Source organism: Doryrhamphus excisus, linkage group LG1 (assembly GCF_037039965.1).
Source record: "Doryrhamphus excisus strain RoL-2023G ecotype Guam linkage group LG1, RoL_Dexc_Guam_v1.1, whole genome shotgun sequence".
NCBI classification, from domain to species: Eukaryota; Metazoa; Chordata; class Actinopteri; order Syngnathiformes; family Syngnathidae; genus Doryrhamphus; species Doryrhamphus excisus.
In genome coordinates this window covers 21,810,019-21,836,334 of record NC_136357.1, presented here as the reverse complement: position 1 = coordinate 21,836,334, position 26,316 = coordinate 21,810,019, and the positions used below count along the sequence as shown (strand labels likewise).

At 41.0% G+C, this 26,316-nt stretch overlaps 1 protein-coding gene across 2 annotated transcripts; it reads right to left on the bottom strand.

The window, feature by feature from the left end:
• Positions 1-10,295: 10,295 nt before the first annotated feature.
• On the bottom strand, positions 10,296-26,053 carry tm7sf2 (transmembrane 7 superfamily member 2). 2 transcript variants are annotated; one of them, XM_058077992.2, is made up of 11 exons: positions 26,025-26,053; positions 25,055-25,138; positions 24,594-24,790; positions 23,500-23,554; positions 21,225-21,419; positions 20,699-20,802; positions 12,516-12,635; positions 12,270-12,438; positions 12,100-12,180; positions 11,883-12,005; positions 10,296-10,764 (listed from the first exon to the last, which is right to left on the bottom strand). In XM_058077992.2, the coding sequence occupies exons 2-11, from the start codon at positions 25,125-25,127 to the stop codon at positions 10,604-10,606; spliced, it is 1,278 nt and encodes a 425-aa protein (XP_057933975.2). In that variant the 5' UTR covers positions 25,128-25,138; positions 26,025-26,053; the 3' UTR covers positions 10,296-10,603. The 2 variants fall into 2 exon arrangements, with proteins under 2 accessions (XP_057933975.2, XP_057933976.2); XM_058077993.2 differs by lacking the exons at positions 23,500-23,554; positions 24,594-24,790; positions 25,055-25,138; positions 26,025-26,053 and adding an exon at positions 22,920-23,155.
• Positions 26,054-26,316: the final 263 nt, after the last annotated feature.

Genomic DNA, 26,316 nt, shown 5'->3' with positions numbered 1-26,316 from the left:
TAAATAATTTGATATTATTTATAGATTTGTTTTATTTTTTTATTGATTTTTTTTTTTTGCAAAAAAAAATCTGAAAAATGTCATATAATTGGGCAAAAGCAGGCTAATACTAGTAATCAGAAGAAGAATAATGATAGTAATGATGATAGTAATAATAATAGGCTAATTAACAATATTCATTCATTCATTCATTTTCTACTGCTTATAATCATGAGGGTCACGGGGGTGCTGGAGCCAATCCCAGCTGTCTTCGGGCGAGAGGCGGGGTACACCCTGGACTGGTGGCCAGCCAATCACAGGGCACATATAGACAAACAACCATTCACACTCACATTCATACCTATGAACAATTTGGAGTGGCCAATTAACCTAGCATGTTTTTGGAATGTGGGAGGAAACCGGAGTACCCGGAGAAAACCCACGCATGCATGGGGAGAACATGCAAACTCCACACAGAGATGGCCGAGGGTGGGATTGAACTCGGATCTCCTAGTTGTGAGGTCCACGCACTAACCACTCGACCGCCGTGCAGCCCTAATTAATAATATAATAATGATTCTTATATAATTGATCACTGTCCACTGGACAGAATGGTTGCAGAGTTTGAGCAGCGGTTTTGCAGTGTAGATTGTGTGTACTGTAAATTTAATGGTGGCCTAAAACAATTGAGTATCTCGACTAAATTTGTCCAAAGTGGGAAAGTTATATCCTTGTTTGGTTTTTGTTCCTTATTTGGTTTTTTTTGATATTTTGATTTTTTTGAATGTCTACTACATTCATTCATATCCTGTGCATCTCCAGGGGGCTAAGCCCCCCCTGTCTTCAGAACCTAGTGACGCCCCCTGCGGGTCAAGTTTATCAGGCCAAAACGTCTTTGGCTATGTTCACACTGCAGAGAAAATTCTTGGGTTTTTTTTTTGCTCATATGTGGTGTTTACCCCCCTTCCATGTTTGTCATACTTCAATGTTTCAGGTCAAATCAATATAAATATTAGTGAATGACAACCCAGCTGAACACAAAATGCAGTTTTGAAATGAAAGTTTTTAAGGGAGGAAAAAAATCTAAACATCCAGTACATGGCCCGGTGTGGAAAAGCTATCGCTCCCTGTTAACTGATATTAACTGAGATCCATCAGCGTGGAAAAGGTGATAAAGCCATTTTTAAAACTTCAGGACTCCAGCAAGCCACAGCGAGAGCCATTATCCACAAATGGCGAAAACATGAAACAGTGGTGAACCTTCCCAGGAGCGGTCGGCCAACCAAAATGACCCCAAGAGCACAGCGACGACTCATCCAAGTGGTCACAAAAGACCCCACAATGACATCCAAAGAACTGCAGGCCTCACTTGCCTTAATTAAGGTCAGCGTTCATGACTATACCATAAGAAAGACACCGACAAAGATAAAAATCAGTGCTGAACAAATAGAACATTAATTCTTGTCTCAATTTTGCCTGAAAACATCTTAATGATCCCCAGGACCTTTGGGAAAATACAGATGGAATCAAAGTTGAACTTTTTGGAAGGTGTGTGTCCCATTCCATCTGGTTAAAAAGTGGTGCTGCATTTCAGAAAAAGAACATCACAGCGACAGTAAAATCGGGCGGTGGTAGTGTGATGGTATGGGGCTGTTTTGCTGCTTCAAGACCTGGAAGACTTGCTGGGATAAACGGAAGCATGAATTCTGCCGAAGGAGAATGTCCGGCCATCTGAAACCGACTGAAACAGAACAATGATCCAAAACACACCAGGAAGTCCACCTATTGAGATTCTGTGGCATGCCCATAAAAAGGATTCGCGCTGGAAAAGCCTCCAATGTGGCTGAATGACAACAATTCTGCAAAATTCCTCCACAGTGCTATCAGAGACTCATTGCAAGTTATTGCAATACGCTTGATTGCAGTTGTTGCTGTTAAAGATGGCCCAACCATTTATTAGCTTTAAGGGGCCATCACTTTTTCACATGGGGGCCATGTAGCTTTAGCTTTTTTTCTCCCTTAATAATAACAAGTTTCATTTAAAGACTGCATTTTGTGTTCAGTTGTGTTGTCATTGACTAATATTTACATTTAATGATGATTGAAGTGTGACAAACATGCAAAAAAAAATCAGTGAAATCAGTGCAGCCAAAGCACTTTCGGATATTTCGGACAGATCTTACTCCTTCATTGTACAAAAATTGTACATCCCGTTGCGACTTAGACTTAAGAGTATAAAATATCACATAATAAAAAGATGCATTATCACCAATTCACCTTATGTGTCTAATCAAAGTCACAAGTTTCAGTTCTGTTGGTGTGAGTCAGCCAACCCGAGGCGCGTCGACATAAACGGGTTCCACTGTAGTAGGTGTCAGATGATGATAGCACCATCAAACACATGAAATAATTGTTGCTTGACGACCAAGCCTTTGCTCATTTGCTCTTGTTCGTTAGTTTGACTTATTTGTTGATAAGTGATGGTCCTATTGTGATTCCAACTGCGATAGAAATACAGCAATTCAGGAACCTGATAATAATGTGGTTCACAGCCGGTTTAGCGTGTCAGATATACGTTTTTGATATCAATACTTAGGGGTAAAAGTGTCAACATCCACACTGTAGTAGGAATCAGACATTTCTTGTACGTTCAAGTGTATGAAAGTCATATTGTAATAGACAGCAATACCAGGATGAAAGACTAGCAGAACTAATCATGCAAATCAACAATGGCTATGTTTACATGGACAACAATTTGAGTCAACTTTATTTGCTTTATTTTCTACCGCTTATTGTTATTATTGCTGAATTCCATTTCCTGATCAAACTTATAATGAGGCTGCCGCAAGTGACTCTTCTCGGCTTAGTGTGCAAGCCCTGCCTACCTTCTGAGTGCACTCAAGGAGTGCACTGAGTTGGATCATGGCGCCTGCATTTGTTTGTCAGCATGTGGCGGTAACATAACGTTGCAGGAACATTTATTATCCACCATTACTTTCTACAGCTTATGTAATGTCTTTTATGTAAGCGTGACATCATTACTCTTGCTAATTGGACAATTAAATACATAAAAATGTCATACTCTGAGGCACTGCAGTACTCGCCGCGTCCTGAAGGGGCGGGGGCGTGCGTGTCACTGCCTCCCTTCATAAAGAGGAAGAAAAAGCAGCAGCACTAGCTGGATGGCAGCAAGCTGATTAAATGAATGAATTTGCCTGCCAACATGGAGTATTATATATCCATGCTCACCAGAGGGTGGGCAGACCTTTACAACAAAGTATCAGTATCACCCTTAATATTAGAATATTGATTCATTCATTTTTTTACCGCTTTTGCTCACGAGGGTCGCGGAGGGTGCAGGAGCCTATCCCAGCTGTCTTCAGACGAGAGGCGGGGTACACCCTGGACTGGTGGCCAGCCAATCACAGGGCACATATAGACAAACAAACATTCACACTCACATTCATACCTATGGACAATTTGGAGTCGCCAATTAACCTAGCATGTTTTTGGAATGTGGGAGGAAACGGGAGAACCCGGAGAAAACCCACGCATGCACGGGGAGAACATGCAAACTCCACACAGAGATGGCCGAGGGTGGAATTGAACCCTGGTCTCCTAGCTGTGAGGTCTGCGCGCTAACCACTCGACCACCGTGCAGCCTAGAATATTGATGTTCATGTAAATATTGCCATTTTGTGAATGACAAAACAAACTATCTATTATTATATTTGTATACAGCACAGTTTGTTTCCTTTAAATCTTATTAGAACATCAACAAAGTCTCCCGACTGTCCTCATGGAAAAAGTCCAATGACAAAAATCTCAAACAAATCTCAACAAAACACAAGCAATGAATTGATCGCCACCGGACAGTTCAGGTTGTCTTAGAAGACGTCTCACCTCTAATCCCAGCAGGCGTCATCCATTCATGATCAAAGATTAGGCGGGACAAACGCTAGTCATGCTAAATAGGTCTGGGAACTTGGTGCAAAATCCAGTGTAATTACCCTCTAAAGTAGGAGCCAACCCTGAACTGAGGGGGATGTCTGCGACGCCACCTTACTCCCATACAAAGAAGGCACAGCCACCGTGGTTTCAGGTGGGTCCATGAGCATCATTACAGCTGAATGGGATGCAAACCATCACTGACGGGCTAAGGCCCCACTCCACTGCATCCTAACGACCGTTGTTTCACACCAGGAAAGAGCCAAAGTTCTCAGACTCCAGCTGTCCTATTTAGACTAGCGTGTCAGTCTAGTTTGAGCATGAACTCATGAAGCCTGCTCGGAGGCGAGGCCAAACGTCTTCTTGAGAACACAATGACCTTGATGAATGGAAAATATTGGCACGGGCCAATCCAGAAACATACTGTCCGGTCAATAACACCGCTGACAATGTTAGACGCCCACAACAAGAGCCATCGCAAAGACAAATGCTGAGTCAGGACAATCACCACCCAAGCACATGGAGAAACATATTTTGGTTCAGTGTCTCCGTGTATGTACTCTTGAATCAAACATTCTAGGAACTTGTAACTTGGAGCATTTGTAACAGTCTTTTATACATTTCTGATCATTGTACGCTTTAGACAGTTTGGTGGACAACTTTAGATCTATCAGGTTATACTAATGATGTACAGTTCATATGTATTCTAATAAAAGTACTGCCAAAATCTGCATGTTTCTTATTGCCAGCACGTTATCTTGCCCATCTGTGCAGCCCTTTGCGGCGCTGACACTGGGCCAAGAGCAGGGACGCACCAGGGGGGCCAATACCACTCATGAGTTGTTGACATTCAAACATTTAAACACAACGCCGGGGGGGGGGGGACAATAATCACATCTTCATTCATTATTTGTATTTATTTATATGCATTTTGAAGTGTCTGGTCATTATAAAACTATAAAAACATGTTTTGTGTTCACATTTTTGGCTTTCTGGAAAAGATTAATTGCATTTACATGATTTCTTATTTTTTTAATAACATTTATGGCCATCTGGAAGGCATTCATTTGATTTACATAATCTCTTATTGAAAGTTAATATACATTTTTTAAAATATATTTTTTTCCCTGTTTATGACTTTGCAAATATGTGTTTTCTTTACATTTACATTATTAGAGCCCCCTAGACATGAAATAACACCCATATGGTCTCTTTTAAATTCCCATTGTATCACATTGTGCAGGCTATGGGATCGCTGCAAGAACATACCGCAGACGACAGCCGCTAGCATAGCAAGCTAGTGAGCTAACTGGTTCGTCCCTCCAATTTACTTATTCTATATAAGAAAGTGTTTCAAACGGAGAAAGACAAAGAAACCAAAAATTTACCACTTCCACACGGAATAAGAGGAGAAACTAGATCGCAGGCATGGCGTGTCCATCTCAACCAAGTCATGTTGGCTGGGCTCTGCTGGCTCGGTATCCAGTCTCCATGCAGTGTGAAAGGTAACCTCATCAAACGTCTTGTCTCTTCACAGCACTGATGCCGAGTGACCTCAATACCACATATGGTAATGGTAATGGTTTAATTTCATTTGAACATGCATCAGATTACAATTAAGTGCATCCCATAATCAGTTCACAGTTCCACATGTCCAAAAGGAGTAGGAAGAAGCAAAGCTTATTAAATCTTACCCCTCCATCTGGTACTTTTACAATCAGTAACTGTTACATTTGTTCACTTCCTGCTTTCCATAATACAGTTTAAGGTTGTTGTTTTTTTTTAAATAATGCACGTACTGAAGTAGGAGATGATATGAGCATCCAATGCCATAATGGGTACCATAGTAAGTGTCAATATAGTGATATATATAGCACATCATGACTGGTTCAAGACTCTTCATCCTTGTATTTAGCAAACATCAACTGCTTGTATTGTTTCTTGAATTGGCTCATCGTTGTGCATTGTTTGATTTCCTTACTCAATCCATTCCATAGTTTGATTCCACATACTGAAATGCTATGGCTAGCATAACGTATTCCTAGCATAGAAGTGTTTCAAATGTACTTCTTCCCTGAGATCATATTTCTCCTCTCTTGTAGAGAAGTATTGGATGACATTTTTAGCTAATTGGTTGTTTTTAGCCTCATGCATTATTTTAGCTATTTGAAGATGAACTATATCAGCAAGTTTAAGTATTTGTGATTTTAAAAATAAGGAGTTCGTATGTTCTCTGTAGGCATATAGCTTGTCTTTCAATATATTGGGCCATGAAACAGCCATCTTTTATTTGTTTCTTTTTTGAAAAACGAGATATATTGAGGGAGCGATATTCGAGACACAAAATAGTGAGGGACAACTTGCTTGTGATAAGTGTTAATATAAAAACGCATTGACCACCTGTTGTCTTACAACAAAAAAAAAAGAGCTGAACAAGTTCCACATGCACAGCAGGAGACGACTGAGTGGCTCTCCTTGAGTGTCTATTGTGTGCTTCCAAAACACTGACAATCCCGTGTCATGGCTTGCCCAATCTGAAATTTAGGCCAAAAAAATCAACAACAGAGTGATTAGCCAGGAATCAAAGCAGCGACAAGGCACCCAGCTGATATTTTTCCTCTCAGTGAAAAGACATATCATTCTCCACTGTCACCATGGAAACCAAATTGGATTCGACATTCCTGTTGACTCACTCGGAGGCTCGCACTCAAAACACGGAAAAATTCCAGCTCATCTGCACTTTGCATGCCTTGCAGCATTTCCTTGCACATTACATACGTGTTCAGATGCCTGAGTGTCTGCGCTTGCACAGGAGGCATGTACGTCGCCATGGGAACAGTAAGGATGTATAACATTACAACACAGCCTAATCACACACACATACACACACACACACACGATGCATCTGTTTCTCCCACCACTCACACTCTTTCACACTCATCATCCCGGGCTCTTCCCTTTTCTTCGCCCTCCACACCGCCGTAATTGTCTCAACTCCTTTCCCCTCTCTTCCTACGTCTGTGCTCGCACAGACACGTTGCCATGGAAACTGGCTACAACTGCAGGGCTGGAAACGGTAAGATTGGCATACACATGGGCGCACACACACTGAATAGCTAATCAATCATTACACAAGACACTGTAGGTTGCTGCACATCATTTGGGCTGTGCAGACATGAAACATAAGCATAGACGTCTCATTCATGTACTACAAGAGCCAACTTCAGCAATATTTCACATTTGATGGCCAAGTCCTGCCTGCAAAGACAATCAAATGATGGAAAATAAATATAAACATACACATTAAACATACATATTATATCAGTTGTTTGGTGACCACAGTGGCAGTTAAGCACTGGAAAGAATACATGATCTATTTTTAAACAAACTCTGCAAGTTATAAAATGTGCTCACATTTGATTCATTATTCTATTTTTCATTCTTTCATTTTCTACCGCTTATCCTCACGAGGGTTGCACGGGTATGCTGGAGCCTATCCCAGCCGTCTTCAGTTGAGAGGCGGGGTACATCCTGGACTGGTGGCCAGCCAATCACAGGGCACATATAGACAAACAACCATTCCCACTCACATTCATACCTATGGACAATTTGGAGTCGCTAATTAACCTAGCATGTTTTTGGAATGTGGGAGGAAACCGGAGTACCCGGAAGAAAACCCACGCATGCACGGGGAGAACATGCAAACTCCACACAGAGATGGGCGAGGGTGGAATCGAACTTGGGTCTCCTAGCTGTACGGCCTGGGTGCTAACCACTCGTTCGCCGTGCAGCCCTATTCTATTTTTCCTTATGAAAAAATATGACATCACACCATGAATTCTACAATATACTTTAAATGCGTGTTAAAAGTCAAACAGAATTTATGTAAATTGCAGTGCAGTAACAACGTAAAGTATAATCAGAACGTCAGGCTCTTCCAAATGAAATACTCTGCACGAGTGTCCATTTCTGCACTAGCACAGGTGTGATGCTTTCAAGCTTTTTTTGTCGGCACGGCGCCTCAGCCCGTTTGTCATGAGCACGCCGCATAGGAAAAAACAAGGCAAAATAGCTTGAGTGCAGCGTGGGCGAAGCCAGAGGCAAAGTGTACTTAAGTGGGTTGCATGGAGGTGACAAATGAAGGTGTCCATCAACAGAGTGCACTCTCACCTCTATTTGCACAACGAGCTGCGTGTGACAGAAATAATATTTGCCGTCCAAGTGCAAGGTGTAAATCCAATGCAAATGTCAGTTGATAGATTAGGGCTTTAAATCACACAACAACTGTCCCAGGGCAATTAACTTGGATGCTGTTTTCTATACAAATACAAACTAACTTTCTCCTGTCGCTTACTTTTGTGGGTTTTTTAAATGTCACACGCAGAATGGAGTCACCTGTGTGTGCTTTCAGGTGGGGGTGGGCCGCTGGTGTGACACGTGCTTGCATGTTAGTCTCCAAACACTTGCTAAACATAGCACTAGGTTGGCAACACCAACCTCTCCTGCTACATCTTCTTATTCTGTGGCAGACCAGGTGCGACTCCACTGTATGGAGCTGGAAGGGAAAGCTTCATTCACATTCAGTCGCATTTCAAATTTACCAGCTTCACTCTTCCACGGTTTGTCAGAAAATTATTGCTTTATAAATCATGTTTCATGGTTGAACACCATGGCCTATAATTAGTGAAAAAAATGCACATTTGATTTAATAGGAGTGTAAAGGTGACTATAGGGGTGTTATTTCATGTCAAGAGGGCTCTAATGATGTTATAACCCATATACAAATTATTATTAGCGGAAAAAATGCATATTTAAGCAAATGTCACATATTTGTTTAAGCATTTTTGAGCATAAAATTGGCTAAGTGAGCTGAAAAGATGCTGTGAGTATATGCAGCATTATACACTGGTCACTACGTGTCAGTAATGTCACTGTAATGTTCGGCGAGACACACAAGCACCAGATTTGATCACCGACACAACAGGCTTTTATTGCAGTTTTGAATGATCTCGCAACAGGCACAATAATCCTTGACCCATGAGCTGCTGTTGCAGATGTAACCCATGCAAAGGGAAAACTGAACTCTGAACTCCCAACGTCACTTCCTGTCCACCCTCCCACTCAGCTCTCCTGGTCCCATTTATGTCTTAAATGGCTTATTTTTTGCATATTATGTTGGGTAATAGGAGTGTGAAGGTGACTATAGGGGTGTTATTTCATGTCTAGAAGGTTGTTATAACCCATATACAAACTACTATTAGTGTAAAACTTGCATATTTAAGCAAATGTTACATATTTACTTATTTTTTTAAGCATTTTAAGCATTTTTAAGCATAAAAATGGCTAAGTGATTTGAAAAGATGCTGTGATGATATGCAGCATTCTACACTGGCCACTCGGTGTCAGTAATCACTGTAATGTTCGACGAGACACACAAGCACCAGATTTGATCGCTGAAACAACAGGCTTTTATTACAGCTTTGAATGATCTCATGAGAGATGAGCCATTGTTGCCGTAACCCATACCAAGTGAAAACTCAACTACCAAAATCACTTCCTGTCCACCGTCCTACTCAGCTCTCCTGGTTCCACTTATGTCTTAAATGGCTTTTTTTGCATATTATATTGTGTAAAGATGTAAAGATAACTATAGGGGTGTTATTTTATGTCTAGAAGGCTCTAATAATATTATAATCCGTATACAAACCACTATTTGTGTAAAACATGCATATTTAAGCATGGCCTGTGCACCCTCCCTTGTCTCATTTGTCAAAACACATTTATCCGTGTGTATTATGTCAACTATATTGAGTGTACAGGCGACTATAGGGGTGTTATTTCATGTCTAGAGTGCTCTAATAATGTTAAAACTTGCATTTAGAAGGTTGTAAACACATTTTCAATGCTCTAACTATGAAAATATTCAATTTATTAATAAAGGACTGATCACGGTCAGGTCTGGAAACAATAAACCGTGATAAACGAGAGATTGCTATATAAATTTCACTACACATGACAGTTACTATTGTACCCATTAGGTCATTGTATGGTTATCATACTTTGGCATGTGACAAAAATTTAAAAAATTAAAATAAAAAAACTAAACTATATTATGAAAGCAGGAAGTGAACAAATGTAACAGTTACTGATTGGAAAAGTACCAGATGGAGGGTAGGATTTAATAAGCTTTGCTTCTTCCTACTCCTTTTGGACATGTGGAACTGTGAACTGATTATGGGATGGACTCAATTGTAATCTGATGCACGTTCAAATGAAATGAAACCATGACCATTACTGTCATGTATTTATAAGCCAGGGTGATCAGGCAGGTTTGTTTGTTTCAGCTTCAACAGCATAATGACAGCAGCTATTATATGATACTTTATTGTGTCATACCCTCATCGAGGTGCTCAAGCATGTACAAATATTGACATGGGACTCATTATAAACATTCTTCCAATTGACAGCAACCTGATTAGACTGGACGTTGCTAAAGAAGCATCCATATTGAAATGAAACATGTCATTTGGTTGGCCCCCAGTGTATAAAAAAAATAAAAAATAAAAAATAAAGCAAATTGGGCTGTAACCGGAAAGTGATTCAAATGTGTGAAAGCACACTGACAAAATGCATCAGTGGACAGTTTGGTCTCTCTGTGGGCTTCTTAATTTACCTGTCAGTAAATATACGGGAGGATCCTGTAGGGGACTCGTCGGCAGTACGTGTCCCATGCAAGCCCATATTTGGCCCGACACTGTCTCTCGTCACGGGCCTCGCGGTGAACCAGCAAGACGGTGAAATATATCACGTAGAAGTACGGCAGAAGATGTGAGAAACCTACCCAAGAGAAGCAGACAAAGATTACTTTTGTAAATAGCTGTACATGTTCTTCTGCAGCGATGTAGTGGGCGGGGGTGTAATCATTCCCCACTTTGACACAATAAGGGGTTTTACGTTCCCGTCTTCTCCATCCCGCTGACTTTGTTCCCCTTTGTGCTTTTCCAGATTTCTTTCTCTGAAACTTTTGTGCTTCTCGGTTACACAAGCGGCTAAATAATGAGTCACGTCCTGTTATATGGCGCAGTACGTGTCAGCAGTAACAAAGGACTGACAGCCTCCATTTTAGACAATGCGTGCCAGACAGGAACAATGAGAGCAGACCGTCACCGCGTCGCTGCAGCCAAACACATGATCTGATAATAACAGGATGGCAACGGCTGCGGCTTGCAAACATTTCCAGACAGAAAATGATCCGTCACTGACATTCGGAGTAAGAATCCTTACCATACTCATTTGTCACGCTTGCGGTAGTAGGAGTACATCATTTCCATTAATTCATGAATTGATCACTGTGTCACGTTCATATTACCAAGTTGGAATGGTGGAAAAGTCTTTGGGAGGAGTAAGCGATTACGGTATGTGGCGGCAACTTTCCAGGTGTTTGGATCTGGATCGGATACACAGCTTGGAATACAACCCACCCGGTTCTTCACAACCCACGACCCTCATGAGGATAAGCGGTAGAAAATGAATGAATAATGAATGGCGGTCGGATCGAGAAACCAATTCACCGTGATAGACGGGGCATAAAAATAATATAATAAAATATTATAAAAAATAATATAACAAATATAAAATAATAATAAAAATAAATAATACAAATAATATACTCCGGTTTCCTCCCACATTCCAAAAACATGCTAGGTTAATTGGCCACAGGTATAAATGTGAGTGTGAATGGTTGTTTGTCTATATGTGCCCTGTGATTGACTGGCGACCAGTCCAGGGTGTACCCCGCCTCTCGACCAAAGACAGCTGGGATAGGCTCCAGCACCCCCGCGACCCTCGTGAGGAAAAAGCAGTAGAAAATGAATGAATGAATGAATGAATGAATACAAATAATATACTATTTACTGTATAGCTTCTGGGATTGTGTAGATTATGAGAGTTCTTACCACACGGCAAAGACCATGCCAAGGCCATGAGGAGGTCGCCCAAGTAATTGGGATGACGAACCAGCCCCCACCAGCCAGACACCAGCAAACGCTTCCCTGTTGCTGTGGCGATGGTCTCCAGCCCTGCCAGGAGCCGTGGATGATGCAGAGTACAATCTTGCAATCACTTCAGCTGATTATCATTTCATCATTCCAGGGAGAAAAAGTGATTACTAACGTGCAACACTTGGATGTGCAGGGTTTCTCCGAAACTGATTCTTCTGTGAGTTGGATTTTCTGAAAATGTAATATCCGATGCCTGACAACAAAGAGAGGAATAGCCTGAAGTAGTATGACAATAGTATGAAATCTAACATCTAAGAGGGCATTATGAACATATTCTGTTACCATTCAGTGTTATTATTGCTGCAGCCCCCAGTGGGCTTAGAGCTTGGGGATGTCCGACCAGAAAGGCCGCCTGTAGGCCGTACGTGAAGGGAACCCAGGCCAGGTCTCCAAAGACCAGCATGAAACCAAAACCGTCGTGCACTATGTCCATGGTGGTCAGAACCGCCTCCTGTCAGCAGTCACAGCCAATCAAGCTGAATCGCAGCCGATGAAGCTGAAAGTCATGCATGCTAACTGCCATCTCACCTCGTTCCACAGGGCGTCAGCCACATACAACAACTGAAAAACATTGACCAGGATCATGGCCAGCGAGGGCGAACCTGCAAGTTCCACCTCTTTCATCAGCATGCTGAAGTTTATGACCACCTGAGGGAATGGCAAAAGATGACGCTTTGCATCCTTCAAGCATCACTTGGTGATGAAAACGATGTGTCATCATTAGTAGACATGCTGGATATTGGCTTTTAACAATATCTCAAACACAGTACTCACGATGTACAGCAAACCCACTGATTCCACACTCTTTTAGTTTGTTAATTAAGATATTCTGGACTATAAGTCGCTCCGGAGTAATAGCACTAAGCAGCATTAATAACGCTGATGACTTGATTGTAAATAACACTATGACACTAGCATAAATATAAAGGTGCCGGATGCTGACCACTCATCATACTTTACATGCAGCTCTCTTGTGGAGTTCATCCAAATTGAACAATACCGTAGTCCCTCATTTATCACGGTTAATTGCTTCCACACTCAACCGCCATAAGTACATTTCTGCAAAGTTGGATTAATTATTTTTAAAGGCTATATTTTCATATTGAGAAAAAAAAACGGTTTACAAACTTATACACTTTTTAAACATGATTAGAGCCATCTAGACATGAAATAACACCCCGATAGTCGCTAGTCGCATTTACACTCCTATTACCGAGTATAATAGACATAATAAGAGAACATATTGACCATTAGAACTGGAACAGTTCCCTTGTTTTACTCCCTGTTTTATGCTAAGAGTCCACTGGGCTGGGGCCAGTTGGTGCCAGTTCGTGCCAAAGATTTGAAGATCATATACCGTATTTTCTGGACTATAAGTCGCTCCGGAGTGTAAGTCGCACAAGGCCAAAAATGCATAATTAGGTAGAAAAAACATACATACGTAATTCGCGCATTTTTTGCGGGTAATTTATTTTAACTACTTGACCAAAACAGACATTACGCCCTCTTGGAAGGCAAGTTGTAACAATAAAAGAATAGAGAACAGGCTGAATAGGTGTAAGATATGCTAACACAATGTTTATTCAGCTACACAAAAAATAAACAGAATAAGGTGTCCAGTGTTTATGTACCATAAACAGTTTTTTCATTTATAAATCGCTCTGTATATATATGAATATACATACTAAGTCTATATATATATAAGTATAAGTCGCAGGAACAGCCAACCTATGAAAAAAAGTGTGACTTATAGTCCGGAAAATACAGCAACTCATTCAATACCAAAAGACCTATTTTTAGAAACGCGAAGGTCTGATCCCAAAGACGGATTTATACGTCTGTTTTGCGCTAGGTGCAAGTGCACAATGAAAGATGTCACTTTTGAAGGAGTTTTAAGCCATAAAAATGGCCACAAGATGGAAGAGTTAAAAATGGTAAATAGTTACTGGTGTTATATTTATAAATACATTGTTATTCTTATATAAAACAAGCCTTTCTTGTATTGCTATTAGATATTTGAGATATTTGAGCTGTCAAAGTGAAAGTAATGCTTGAAATTTTTCTTTTCACAAAAGGTAGTTTTCCCTCCCTTTTCTAGTTGGGAACTGATATTTCCCTGAAACTTAACTACGTTCCCCTGCTGAGTACTAAAGAACGGAAAACAATATTCTTGTTTTAGCCTTGTTTACGTTTGTTTTTGTTACTATGTCTACTATATACTACCCATATAATTATCATATGGCAGTAATGTGATTACTGAGGGTAGCTTGGTGTAAATAAATTCCCCACATTAGATTTCATCATTTAAATTTTACTATAATTTTACTACGTTTACTATATACTATACTATGTCTTCTATATTGGGTAATCTGAGTGAGGTGACTATAGGGGTGTTATTCCATGTCTAGAGGGCTCTAATTAAGTTTAGAAAATATATTTAGGGTGGTTGGAAACAAGTTTTCTATGCTCCAACTATGAAAACATTCCATTTGTAAAATTCTGTCTCATCAAAGTAAAAAAATCATGACCAATCATCAATTAAAGTAACATGTTCTCCGACTATTGACAAGTATAATTAGTTTTAATCCATTTCAGTAAAGCTGGCAACGAGCGATACAATTGACCATAGAGCTATAAGAACAGTAAAGAAAAGTCAAGTCAAAGTAGAAAATATTAATGCATTTACTGTCGCTTATTAATGTGCAGCAGGTACACATGTGTGTGCATCTGAGTTATGTCATTCCTACATATGATATGATATGATATGAGATTAGAAGTATTGAAGGGAGACGCCACCCCCCCCCCAATCCCAGTGCTTTACAATCACTGCAAATTGACTTGGAAGACCACGGACATGGTGAGATAGCAAGATTGTTGCTCTGCGTAAAACGACGTCATCACTCGTGCGCTGATATCCTTATCAGCAGATCAGAAGAAAAATAAGATAAGAAAAATGAAACCCATATCTCATTTTTATGCCAACATTGGCCACTATTATCAGCCAGCTGATGTTATCGGACATCCCCAATACGATTTCACTTTTTGGGGAATGATACTAGACTAGTTTATAACGTGTAATATTGTATGAAAACCAAGGCGGGGTATGAAAATCAATGTCAAATTGCCGCAAATATCTTCAAATCAAAAAAATGATTTGTATGAAAATTTATTAGGGGTGTCCCAATCCACAATTGATAATGCTACAGTAAGTGGGTTACTTTGTGCATCTTGTGTGTTGACGTGCTGAACTGAGGTGTTTGATGCGTTGTGACTCAATAGCCTGGAAAACGTGGTCATTGGGTCTTTTCTACCATTCCACACTACAAATGTGTGGCAGCATTGTAAAAGTATTGTATTACAAGTGAAAAGGTTCAACCTAGACGCCCGTTAATAATAATTTATTTCAAGTAGTGTGGAAGCGCGAAAGCATTTTGTGCCAGAGAATGGCTGGTTAGGTCCCAAGCACACCAACAGTGTATGCGTTATCATTTATTCATTGATGCCCTCGATTAAAATCACTTCTTTTAGAAGCGTTCACAAAGCTCACATTACAGCTTGAACATACTGACAGAGAGAATAACCTCGTGCCAATGTTGCATCTCTCTGTCCTTGCTTCCTTTCCAGACGATGCGGCACAAAACCGCAAGCTTGAGAACCCCCCCCTCGTTGCGTTGCTGTTGCTATAAAGTGCAAATATCGTTGATTTTCCTCCTCGGCCTAAGTCATCACGCTGAGATCTCGGCTGAACTGAGTTTACCCTCCCGCTGATTCTCACACGAACTGTGACAGAAAACGGCATCCTCGACAAAACAATATCATATATTGATGTTCCATCTGTTCCGTGTCACGCTTCTCTTTGCGACACGTGCCGACAAGACTTCAGCACAGTCGGCTCATCCTACGCCCTCCAGATGCATTTTAGCAAATCCTTCGAGTCACTTGGTGCACTGACATCTAAGTTTAGGTCAGGTTTCCAAGTGGCAGGAAGGAGGAAGTAGATGAAGAGGCGCGCATTTGGAGACAAAGAAGAGCTCTCGGGGCTTTTTGTTGGACGCTTTGCATCATGAGCGCATCTGATGATGACTCACAGACAATATACTATATAATATCATATATAATAATAATATCAATATAATATATAGTATAATATCAATATAATATAATATCTGGGCTGTCCGAACTGACGGCCGCATACTGAAAATGAAGATATGAAAGGGCCACTTTGATATTTTGGAAACCAACATATACCGTATTTTCCAGACTATAAGTCACACTTTTTTTCATCGGTTGGCTGTTCCTGCGACTAGTTAAGTTTCAGGGAAATATCAGTTCCCAACTAGAAAAGGTTACTCCTACCTTTTGTGAAACGATACATTTCAAGCATTACTTTCACTTTGACAGCTCAAATATCTAACAATACAAGAAAGGCTTATTTTATATAAGAATAACAATGTATTTACAAATATAACACCAGTAACTATTTACCATTTTTAACTCTTCCACCTCGTGGCCATTTTTATGGCTTAAAACTCCTTCAAAAGTGACATCTTTCATTGTGCACTTGCATCATCGCCTCTTTTTTGCACCTAGCACAAAAAAGACATATAAATCCGCCTTTGGGATCAGGCCTTCGGGTTTACCGTATGCAGACGGTATAAGTCACACTTTTTTTCATAGGTTGGCTGTTCCTGCGACTTATACTCCAGAGCGACTTATAAATGAAAAAAGTGTTTATGTTACATAAACACTGGACACCTTTTCTGTTCATGTTTATTTTTTGTGTAGCTGAATAAGCATTGTGTTAGCATATCTTACACCTATTCAGCCTGTTCTCTATTCTTTTATTAATGTTAGAACTTGCCTTCCAAGAGGACGCAATGTCTGTTTTGGTCAAGTAGTTTGTAAAATAAATTACCCGCAAAAAATGTGACTTATACTCCAGTGTGACTTATGTATGTTTTTTTCTATTATGCATATTTGGCCTTGTGCAACTTATACTCCAGAGCGACTTATAGTCCAGAAAATACGGTACTATTTGCAACTATTATCGTCGTTTCACGGTTGACTATGGCCTATTATCAGTCCAAAAATATTGAAAGGCAAGTTTCATGTAGGCTGCACGGTGAACAAGTGGTTAGCAAACAGGCCACACAGCTGGGGGACCCATGTTGAGTCCCCGTTTTGGGATCTCTGTGTGGAGTTTGCATGTTCTCCCCGTGCATGCGTGGGTTTTCTCCAGGGGACTTCCTCCCATAATCCACAAACATGCTAGGCCACTCCAAATTGTCCATAGGTATGAATGTGAGTGTGAATGGTTGTTTGTCTATATGTGCCCTGTGATTGGCTGGCCACCAGTCCAGGGTGTACCCCGCCTCTTGCCCGAAGACAGCTGGGATAGGCTCCAGCAGAAAATGGTACAGAAAATGGGTAGATGGAAATTTTATATAGTATTGTGGTCACTAGGCATCGGTAAAGTTATTAGACATGACGTTAGATGGCATGACCTTTCACACTGCATGGAGACTGGCTGCTGAGCTAGCAGAGAACAGGCAACATGATGTGGCTGAGACGTTCTGTGTGGAAGTGGTACATTTTTTAGCTTCTTCCATTTCTTCAAATGCTTCTCCATTTGATATCCTTTTTTAAGTTCAGAATAAGCAAATTGGAGAGGCTAACTAGTTAGCTTGCTACGCTAGCTGGGGTCGCCTCTATAGGGGTGTTATTTCATCTCTGGAGAGTTCTAAAGAGGTTTTCTATGCAGTAACTACAAAAATACCGAAAAAAATACTGAATCCGACTTGGTGGTCTGGAAACAATGAACCGTGATAAACAAGGGATGACTGTAAAACATAACTTTCTTCTTAAATAATATATTTTTGTAATATTACAACTTTATTCTCATAGTATAATATAAAATAATGTTTTTATTTTATGTCATTAGAATGCAACTTTTTTCTCCTTTGTTTTTGTCAAATTACACCTGTTGCTTTCATTTCTGCAATTCTGTATTCTTGTAAAAAATAATTAATTATGACATTAATGAACGTAATTCATATATTGTTATTATTATTATTATTATATTGTAATTAATATAATAAAATATAATAGTTAATATACAGTGAAGAAAATAAGTATTTGAACACCCTGCTATTTTGCTATTTCTCCCACTTAGAAATCATGGAGGGGTCTGAAATTTTCATCGTAGGTGCATGTCCACTGTGAGAGAGATAAACTAAAAAGAAAAATCCAGAAATCACAATGCATGATTTTTTAACAATTTATTTGTGTGATACAGCTGCAAATAAGTATTTGAACACCTGTGTATCATCTAGAATTCTGACCCTGAAAGACCTGTTAGTCTGCCCATTAGAAGTCCACCTGCACTCCATGTATCATCCTGAATCAGATGCACCTGTTTGAGGTCGTTAGCTGCATAAAGACACCTGTCCACCCCATACAATCAGTAAGACTTTAACTTGTAACATGGCGAAGACCAAAGAGCTGTCCAAAGACACCAGAGACAAAATTGTACACCTCCACAAGGCTGGAAAGGGCTACGGAGCAATTACCAAGCAGCTTGGTGAAAAAAGGTCCACTGTTGGAGCTATCATTAGAAAATGGAAGAAGCTAAACATGACGGTCAATCTCAATCGGAGTGGAGCCCCATGCAAGATATCACCTCGTGGGGTCTCAATGATTCTAAGAAAGGTGAGGAATCAGCCCAGAACTACACGACAGGACTTGGTCAATGACCTGAAAAGAGCTGGGACCACCGTTTCCAAGGTTACTGTAGGTAATACACTAAGACGTCATGATGTGAAATCATGCATGGCACGAAAGGTTCCCCTGCTTAAACCAGCACATGTCAAGGCCCGTCTTAAGTTTGCATATGACCATTTGGATGATACAGAGGAGTCATGGGAGAAAGTTTTATGGTCAGATGAGACCAAAATAGAACTTTTTGGTCATAATTCCAATAAGCGTGTTTGGAGGAAGAAGAATGAAGAGTACAATCCGAAGAACACCATCCCTACTGTGAAGCATGGGGGTGGTAGCATCATGCTTTGGGGGTGTTTTTCTGCACATGGGACAGGACGAGTGCACTGCATTAAAGAGAGGATGACTGGGGCCGTGTATTGTGAGATTTTGGGGAACAACCTCCTTCCCTCTGTCAGAGCATTGAAGATGGGTCGTGGCTGGGTCTTCCAACACGACAACGACCCGAAGCACACAGCCAGGAAAACCAAGGAGTGGCTCCGTAAGAAGCATATCAAGGTTCTAGCATGGCCCAGCCAGTCTCCAGACCTGAACCCAATCGAAAATCTTTGGAGGGAGCTCAAACTCTGTGTTTCTCAGCGACAGCCCAGAAACCTGACTGATCTAGAGAAGATCTGTGTGGAGGAGTGGGCCAAGATCCCTCCTGCAGTGTGTGCAAACCTGGTGAAAAACTACAGGAAACGTTTGACCTCTGTAATAGCAAACAAAGGCTACTGTACCAAATATTAACATTCATTTTCTCAGGTGTTCAAATACTTATTAGCAGCTGTATCACACAAATAAATTGTTAAAAAATCATGCATTGTGATTTCTGGATTTTTCTTTTTAGTTTATCTCTCTCACAGTGGACATGCACCTACGATGAAAATTTCAGACCCCTCCATGATTTCTAAGTGGGAGAAATAGCAAAATAGCAGGGTGTTCAAATACTTATTTTCTTCACTGTATTTGTTGTTGTTGAGTTTTTTTTCATTTGTTTTCTTGTTAAATTCTATTTGTATTTGATGTTATGTGATATGTCTGTGAGAAGTACTGCAGTTGGCTACGGCAAGCAAGTCATTCTGGGATGCTGTCAAAAATTCAACCACAAGCTCCCACACACTCGGCTAGTGGGAGGTTTTTGTGTCCTCTCCTACACACTTGACTTTCAAACGATCAGATGTACAAAGCCTTTGCTGTGAGACGAGGAGGATAGATGCTCACCTCGTAAAGGATTCATTACGTCTGGAAACACAGAACAATTGTTTTGTATCCAAAACAAATACAGATCTTTTTGACCTGACTTCATGTCATTTGCAGTGTGAAATCCAAACGTTACAACAGTGTAACGAGTCCCACACAGATGACAATTGCAGCCATGTCGCCTCAATTCAACAGGAAAACGTTTACTGATTCTGAGGCGGAAGAATTGGAAGTAGAATAAGACCGCCCCCTGCTGGCAGTATTGGGTTCTAATCTCACCACCTTACAGTACATCTTTGCTTTAGACACAACATTTAAACAACAGCAATAAATAATTCATTCATTCATTCATTCTCTACCGCTTATCCTCACGAAGGTCACAGGGGTGCTGGAGCCTATCCCAGCTGTCTATGGGCGAGAGGCGCGGTACACCCTGGACTGGTGGCCAGCCAATCACAGGGCACATATAGACAAACAACCATTCACACTCACATTCATACCTATGGACAATTTGGAGTGGCCAATTAACCTAGCATGTTTTTGGAATGTGGGAGGAAACCGGAGTACCCGGAGAAAACCCACGCATGCACGGGGAGAACATGCAAACTCCACACAGAGATGGCCGAGGGTGGGATTGAACTCAGGTCTCAGCTGTGAGGTCTGCGTGCTAACCATTAGACCGCCGTGCAGCCAAACAGCAATAATAAAATATAAATATTACATGTAAATATGAAATCATCACAACAACTCACCCAGCCAATCAGACCCGGTCTGAGCTCGCAGAAATATTTCAGGTCAAAATGACCAATCCGTGGGTTTAACTCCCGTCCAATAAAGAAGTCATAGAGAGGATTTCCTAAAGAAAACACAGGGACGGGTCAAAATAAAACCAACATGCCAGCTAAGTATGAGGACATGGCGGTCATACAATGCAACAATGTCAACAAATACATGTTTATATTTCTCACAAGTTAAAAATGACTGAATCAAAGGGCTGTATACGTGTACATATGTAGCACACGCAGCCACGATTTGGAGTCATTGTGAGGTTGTGGTAGGCTATATTCGGGTGTCCAAAGCGTCACGTGTGGCTTGCAGCCCACGGCACATAATGGAAATAAAATTAAACACGGCAAAACATAAAGCCAAGAAGCTGAAATGTGCGAGGACATGTTTCACCTTCGCACCCCTCCACCACTCACCCAAGAGAACCTCTGAAGCCTTCAGTAGGAGCTTTCCACCAGCTCCGCCATTTTATTATTAAACCTTCTGTCTCACCTGTGGTGCCCCCCGATGCCAGAGCATGAGGAGGAGCCAAAAAGGAGCGCAGGTAGAGGTAGGCGGAGAGCACGAAGGAGGCTCCTATTGCACACACGGCCAGGGGCAACATCAGCTGGAACAGATGCCCCAGAGGAGCCTGGAGCATCAGAAGCAGCATCAGTAACACGCCACTGATGCACAGGCTGTGGAAACCTGAGAAAGAGGAACACACAGGAAGTCAGCGTTGCTAACCTCAGGTGGAGACGTATGCATTGAAAAATGTAAAGGCTGTAAGAGGCGGTCACGTAAATCAAGCCGAAGTGTCTGGCATGGAGACAGTGTTCATATTACATCACACTAACGCACAAAGCTGTTGATTATTTCAACTAAAGACATTCAACATGTAGAAATTAGGGGTGTGAATCTCAGCACTGAGGACGACTCGATACACATCTCCATGCACTGCCAGCGATACCATACTTTAACCATACACAGAATTTTATGGCGATACGATGCGATACGATGCGATACGATTCACCCTCTATACCAGGGGTCGGCAACCTTTACTATGAAAAGAGCCATTTTACCCAATGCCCACTGAAGAAAAATAGCCTGGAGCCGCAAAACATATAGTATGTTTAAAACAACATTGGAGGGAATTTGGGGGTATCAAAGTAGTTCAGATAAGAAAAGACGAGTTGGAGTACTCTTGCTAGTTTTGGAGATAAACTTACATAAATGTATGTGTAAACTACTGTAAACGTAAAAACAAGTTCCCATGCCGCTGTTTTTAAATTATCTCGAATTTATTTTTTAGATTTGTAGGTAAGTATTACTTGTTTTTCTTCATGTACTGAACTGGATAGCAGTCGGAACTCACTCAGGATGCATTCATGGTCTCAGACAAAGTTGGATTTTTTAAAACTCATTACAAAAGACGTGCATTTTCCCCACTCGGGTGTTAAAAATATTCAAGCATCGCAAAGGGAGCCACAATAAAGAGGCTGAAGAGCCACATGCGGCTCTGGAGCCGCAGGTTGCTGACCCCTGCTCTATACGATGCGATAATCATTTAGTTCACATCAATGCAATCCGATATGATATGGTGCAATTTCTTGTGATATGATGCAATTCAACATGATGCAAATAAGCAAAGGGAAAAAATGGAATTCCGTATGGTCCTACAAAAAGGATTTGGCTTTATTCCTTCTAGGCACTTGGCAGTAAATTCAACTAAAGTGCTGTTTGTCTTTTTTACTATGCACCACTTCTTCATCATTCTTTTTGCCATCTTAAAACAGCAACAACTTTTCAAAAACAACTTTCCTCCCACTTTCACATGGGCTATGCAATTCCAATAGCAGTGGTTCAGTGGTGGAGTCAAACAATTCAACAATAATTACTGCTGTAAAAAATACAGTACAGCAACAACAAAGTTAAAGTGACACTTTCAACAGTGCAATCAATGTTTGTTTATATTCCTGTCTGCAAAACATACTGCTAATATGAATGAGCTAGCAGCTAGGCTAATACAGTAGTGAGGAGCAGAAAGTGGAAAACAACTTCTACCCTTTTTAAATTGTTTCCAAATTCAGGAAGAAGCCAACTGCTCTGCTCTTCTAATGTCACCTGCTGGGGAGGGGACTTGTTGCAGGGACGGACAAATAGCTCCTGGACAATTTGGAAAGCAGCGGAAGATCCACTTGTTCTGACCTGATTTGCTTGGTTCTTCCCCGGTGTCCGACGAGGAACTAGACGGGGAGGGGGCGGTAGACTTGTCTGTGTTGTGGTGTCCCCTTTTTAAGGGGGTCTGCATGTTTGTCGTGCTGCCGTTGTACGGCTTCTTAACACGGCATTCTTAGCAAATGACGGATGTTTTGTCGAGCTTTCCGTCGTTCTTTGAGAATCCGTAGTGTTTCCAAACATACCATTTAAACGTTGCGGGGGGGTTAAATATAGAAAGTTCCTCGCTGCTGCTTGCTACGAACGTCCATGCTGTTTTACTAGTAGTTGGATGTGCCTCACGGCTTCCGTCCGTATTCAATACAAAACACCAAATAATGATGGTGCATTCAATACGCCTGGGGAACAGCATATGGGGTGAAGTTGAACATTAATAAATCTGCGCTTGCATCGGATTTTACCGATACCCACAAACGCATCGCAACGAATCTAGATTTCACCGGTCAATTGCATCCATACCCAGTGAATGAGCCGATGCACTCGATGTATCGATTAATATCGATTATTTTTAGTAGAAATGTGAGACCCTCTTCCAAAAAAACAACTGTACCGTTGATTGGATACTTGAGGCGTGTTCCATCCCGCAGCACTAATCCCTCAGAGACCTAAGGGAACACATCGGTATTTACATTTGTACAACTTCCACACAACCAAACATGATTATTTAGCAACATTACCTTTGCAATGCTTGGCTTTTTCACAACACACGTAAGATAACATTCTACAGCGATCCCTCGCCACTTCACGCTTTCAATTCATCACGGTCTTTCAAACATATATTAATCAATAATGTAGTAGTCTACATCGCTCACTAGGTGTCAGTAATGTTACCTTGATAGGGTGATACTACTCATGCAGAAGCATGATGCATTCAACTGTTGACAGCTGTTCCATTTCCGCTCTGAGTGATAGGATACGACAGATCAAGTCTTTGAATGCATCTTCTGAACACCTTATATTTGGATTTTAGTTCATTTAGCCATTTTTATGCTTGAAAATGCTTCAAAAATGCTTAAAAATCTGCTTAAATATGAAGATCTTTTGACTAATAATAGGCGTCGTCAACCAAGAAACAGCACATGTGATTATCATATCATCATATCATATTGTGCTTTTTATCATAATACTAATAATAATTAATGATCATACTTTATCATGTTATTATTATCATAAATTATTATTAATATAGATAAAAATCATAATAGTATGATAACGCACGGTGGTCTAGTGGTTAGCGTGCAGACCTCACAGCTAGGAGACCCGAGTTCAATCCCACCCTCGGCCATCTCTGTGTGGAGTTTGCATGTTCTCCCCGTGCATGCGTGTGTTTTTTCCGAGTACTCCGGTTTCCTCCCACATTCCAAAAACATGGTAGGTTAATTGGCCACTCCAAATTGTCCATAGGTATGAATGTGAGTGTGAATGGTTGTTTGTCTATATGTGCCCTGTGATCGGCTGGCCACCAGTCCAGGGTGTACCCCGCCTCTCTCCCGAAGACAGCTGGGATAGGCTCCAGCACCCCCGTGACCCTTGTGAGGATAAGCGGTAGAAAATGAATGAATTAATGAATTATTATCATATTATCTGCTCTACACCAGCAAGCTCGGCGCTATTGTATGAGGAGTGTTGTGCAACTTGTTGTACCTTTCCTAATGGCAACAAATAGATGACAGCATGCAGAAATATCCATCCCAGAAAGAGGAGGGGGGCCACAGGGTCCCACAGCTGGTCCACGGAGGGGAAAGGTGGGGGCCACTGGAGTACAGCCCCCTCAGGGGATCGACTCACGCAGACCAGGAAAAGCACCGTCAATGGGAGAAAGATGGGAATGCAAACGGCTCCTTGGGAAGCGACACGGAAATGGAACATTGTATCAAGAATTCAAGCGTCTGAAATCATTCTGAAGTCTGTGAAGCTTGCTGGCTGTCACACCCAAAGTGTGTGTTATTCTTCCCAAAAGTGATGGCTTGTTCAATGACAAGCTCTGCTTGTACGTACATTGGGATGTGATGACACATCTGTTAGTGATGATCAGTATTTATGAAAAATGTTCTTTTTAAAATGTATGATGTGTTTAAGGGGCTCAAATCATGATAGCGGCTCACCGAGGGTTCCTCCAAATTCCCTTTCTGTGTTACGGGAAGCCTTGCCATTGGCTGCTTGATTCTTTGGCGCCATGATTACGTTTCCTGTATATAAAAAAAGACAACATTACAAGATGTAATGGGGCTGCAGAATGTGTGTTCTGTTCTGTGTATTGGCTTTTTCCCACTCCCACTCCCACTCCCCAGGGCCATAAGGTATCTTGAAAAGGAAAGGATGCAAAGGACACTTTTCATAGTCATTCATTCATTCATTCATTCATTCATTCATTCATTTTCTACCGCTTATCCTCACGAGGGTCACAGGGGTGCTGGAGCCTATCCCAGCTGTCTTCGGGCAAGAGGCGGGGTACCCGGGATACCCTGGACTGGTCGCCAGCCAATCAAAGGGCGCTTTTCATATTTATAAAGCATATACTAAGAGGTTACATATTTCAAGAAAAAACTGCATCCCAGCTATATGATATAGATGAAAAAAAATATTATTAGTCTTTGCTCCTTTTTCCCATTTTTGGTGTTTTTTATTTTCCAAATATTACAACTTTTTTTTTGTACATTTTCGTTTTGTAATATGATTTTATTACCATAATATGTGGACAAAATATTATAAACTTTTTCCCCAAACCTAATTTAAAAAAATAATATTTGGTTTTTCATAATATTGTTTTTTTTCCATCATTCTTCCTCATAATATTATGATGTTAGTCTCATAAAATTTTCATAACTCTTTTTTTTCCAATTCTGTTGTTTTTCTTTTATTTCCCAACGAGATCAACTTTCTTTTCCTATGTTGTGTTCTCGCAATTACGACTTTATTCCGAATGAGATGTAATGCAATACAATTATGCCTTTACAGTGCTTCTGTAGCTATAACACGCTACACTGTCGCTTTACCAGATAAAACTGCTGCCATTTATCACTCACGTAGTTCGAATATGTTGTTTGAATTACACAACAGAGTGTGGTAACTTACCAGTGCGAAGTTCTTTGACAGAATGCGTGTGCATCAGTCCAAACAGCCTTTACGAGGAACCGCCCCCTCGCCGACTTTCTCAGCGCCAAATGCTACCGCAGCCAATCACATTTTACCTCAGCCAATCATATCTCTTAACGGGAGTCAGAAGAGGGCGGGGACAAGAGGCTTAGTCCAATCAGATTAGCTTCCCGGGTGGCGTCAGCAATGTCAGCACACGTTCGGATGTTGTGAAACACCTGAAAGTCAGTAAATGCATACTTTATAACGAAGTAGCGAGCCAGAACACAAT